The sequence below is a fragment of the Myotis lucifugus genome, unplaced genomic scaffold (assembly GCF_000147115.1).
Source record: "Myotis lucifugus unplaced genomic scaffold, Myoluc2.0 scaffold_883, whole genome shotgun sequence".
In the NCBI taxonomy this organism is placed as follows: domain Eukaryota; kingdom Metazoa; phylum Chordata; class Mammalia; order Chiroptera; family Vespertilionidae; genus Myotis; species Myotis lucifugus.
Window position 1 is genome coordinate 48,945 of NW_005871931.1, and position 3,007 is coordinate 51,951.

Genomic DNA, 3,007 nt, shown 5'->3' on the forward strand with positions numbered 1-3,007 from the left:
CCATTAGCCGCCGAGAGGGTGGGAGGTTCCTGGGCCTCACACCGAGCCTCGGGCAAATGGTGACACCCTCGCTCAGGGCCCAGAGGGCCCTCCGGGAAGCCCACCCTGACCTCGCACCCGGGACGGGCGTCCCCCCTCCCGCGTCCCCAGCTCCCCACAGCCCGCACCTTCTCCTCATGATGGAAGTCTCCCGGTCACCGGACGGCGAGGCCCACGACCTACTCCACCCGGAACCGAGCGCGGCAACCAGCCCCTAGCACTGGCTCGCACAGGCTCTGCCACTTCGCGAGCCGTTAGGCACCCGCGGGATTTCAAACCAAGCACCGTGGCGGAGCAGGCCTGCGATTGGTGCTCCGTCCGGTCGCTCCTCGCGAAACCCCGCCCACTCCCCGCCCCCTGTCGCGAGAGTTCAGTTTCGGCTGCCTGGACTCGGGGCTGGGATCGCCTCCTGCGGGCTGGGCCACGCCCGAGGGCGGACCGCTTTCCTCGCCCGGCCACTGGGGGCGCTCTGCAAGAGGAGCCCGCCCTGCCGCTCCCCTAGGGCGGTTTTGTTTTTAAATTTTTTTGTTTAATCCTCACCACAGGATATGTTTTTTTTAATTGACTTTTAAAGGGGACAAATGTAATGCTTTCAACAATAAAGATTTAATTAAAAATAAATTGATTTTTAGAGAGAGGAAGGGAGAGAGACAGCTCAATAGGGCACCGGACCGGGGATCAAACCTGCAATCTAGGCCTGTGCCCTGACTGGGAATGGAACCCACCCACAACCTTTTGGTGTACCATACAAGCTCTAACTAACTGAGCCACTGGCCAGGGCGGTCTTTTATTTTTATTTATTGAGAGTGTGAGAAACGTGGATTGTTGTTCCACTTAATTGGTTGCTTCTTGCGCATGCCCTAAACAGATCCAACCCATGCCCTGGCATATGGGGACTACGCTCTAACCAACTGAGCTGCCGACCAGGGCTCCCTGCAGGTTTGACTCCAAGTGCACTTAGTTGCCTGGAAGGGGCAGTGAGCTCAGCGAGCCGACCTCCCAGGTGCGGTGCATAAAGGCTTCCCTGCCCACACCAGCTGGGTGTGGTGGGAGCGGGTTACTAGAAAGGCCTGGTGTCTTGCTTCCCTCGCTCATCTGATCAGTCAGCCTGGGAACTGATCTTTGGTGGCAATATTCCCCAGATGTAGGAAAAAGTGCCCTAGGGAACCCTGCTCGCGCCCAGGAACTTTCTAGACCAGTGATCCCCTTTAATTACAATTCTGTTCAGTGAATAGGATCCCCATTTTACAGAGCCAGGGAACTGTCTCAAAAAGGTTTGTCAATCACTTTTCTTCAGTGATTTTTGGTTGCACAATATCCTGGTGTGTGGATATCTCATAATTCAACTATTTTGTATTGATGGATACTTAAATCACAATTTTTACAAATAAATGTCTTCAGACATATATCTTTGCATCATGCATTGTTCTAAGGTTGATTCCTACAAGTGTAACTACTGAACACTCCCTTTCCAGAGGTTTAGTTATTCACTGGAGGCCCGGTGCATGAAATTCGTGCACAGGTAGGGTCCCTAGGCCTGGCTGGGTCCCTTCCTTTCCCCAGCTGCCAGCCAGGACCTTCCTTTGTTCTGCCCCCTGGTGGTCATCGAAAGTCACAGCAGGCAGTCAAATTCCTGGTTGGTTGAACTTCCCAGGGGACAATTTGCATATTGGCCTTTTATTATATAGGATTTGCCCTACCTACCAAGTGAGCCTCACGAGCAAAGCACCTCCTCTCACCCTGGGTAGCTCTGACTACTGCTGTACTTTTAAACCTCTTTGTTGGTTTCATGGGGAAAGTGGGATTTCCGTCTTCACACTTGCTTAATTACAACTGAAACTGCACCTTTTCCCATGGGTATTGGCTACTTCTAGAAACTATCTCCCTTTGCCCTTCCCATGAAGGAAAAGTAAAGGATGGATGCTTGCTTGCACTCAGGATCCCATTTTCCTTTCAGAAGATCTTCCACTCTCCCTCTGGGGGTCACGCCAGCGCCTTTCCCTTCCTCTACCCCCAGGTGCATCGCCTTTACCTTCCTCACTTCTAAGCTCCAAGGGCCCTTCCTTTACCTCTATGACTTGTGTCTGACTTCTATGACTTCTATGAATTACTTCTTCTACCTCTGTGATTTTCCAAATAAATGTTCTCTTATTTAAAAAAAATAATAAAGCCCTGACCGGTTTGGCTCAGTGGATAGAGTGTCGGCCTGTGGAATGAAGGGTCCCAGGTTCGATTCCGGTCTAGGGCATGTACCTTGGTTGCGGGCACATCCCCAGTGGGGGGTGTGCAGGAGGCAGCTGAATCAATGTTTCTCTCTCATCGATGTTTCTAACTTTCTATCCCTCTCCTTCTCCCTTCCTCTCTGTAAAAAATCAATATATATATATTTTAAAAATAATAATAAAAATAAAGAACAACCACCTCATTGGTGCTTTCAACATCCTTTAACTTATCAGCAGTGTGCCCAACATTTGCCCCACTAATACAGTGGTCCTTAGGCAGCACATTTAAATTTTATCCTATTCTTTGTTGATTAATTTGCCAGTTTTTCAGAAAGCCTCAAAAATGTGGGATCTTCATACATGTTCCCAGGCCAGCGTGGTAAGGATGCAGAGATAAGACAATTTTGCTATCACATCCTTTACGCTGTAGTTCTGAAGCCAACCAGGTCATAGATTCACTGGATGACGGGCACGCTGAGCAGATGCTCAATGTCTAAAATACTGTGTAGCCCGAGCCGGTTTGGCTCAGTGGATAGAGCATCGGCCTGCGAACTGAAGGGTCCCAGGTTCGATTCCAGTCAAGGGGACATGCCTTGGTTGCAGGGTCCTTCCTGGTCCGGCCCTGGTCGGGGTCATGAGGGAGACAACCAATAAATGAGTCTCTCCTCCCACAGTGTCTCTCTCTGTCTCTCCCTCTCCCTTCCACTCTCGCTAAAGATCAATGGGAAAATATCCCTCCGATGAGG

The 3,007-nt window shown here is 50.6% G+C and overlaps 1 protein-coding gene across 5 annotated transcripts in view; it reads right to left on the reverse strand.

Annotated features, from left to right (window-relative positions):
• Positions 1–304, reverse strand: part of PRC1 (protein regulator of cytokinesis 1) — a 24,464-nt gene extending 24,160 nt beyond the window's left edge. For all 5 annotated transcript variants that reach the window (XM_014448631.2, XM_014448632.2, XM_014448630.2 and 2 more), the window contains exon 1: positions 168–304. In XM_014448631.2, coding sequence (XP_014304117.1) covers positions 168–178 — 11 coding nt within the window. In that variant the 5' untranslated portion in view covers positions 179–304. The remainder of the gene's footprint in view (positions 1–167) is intronic.
• Positions 305–3,007: the final 2,703 nt, after the last annotated feature.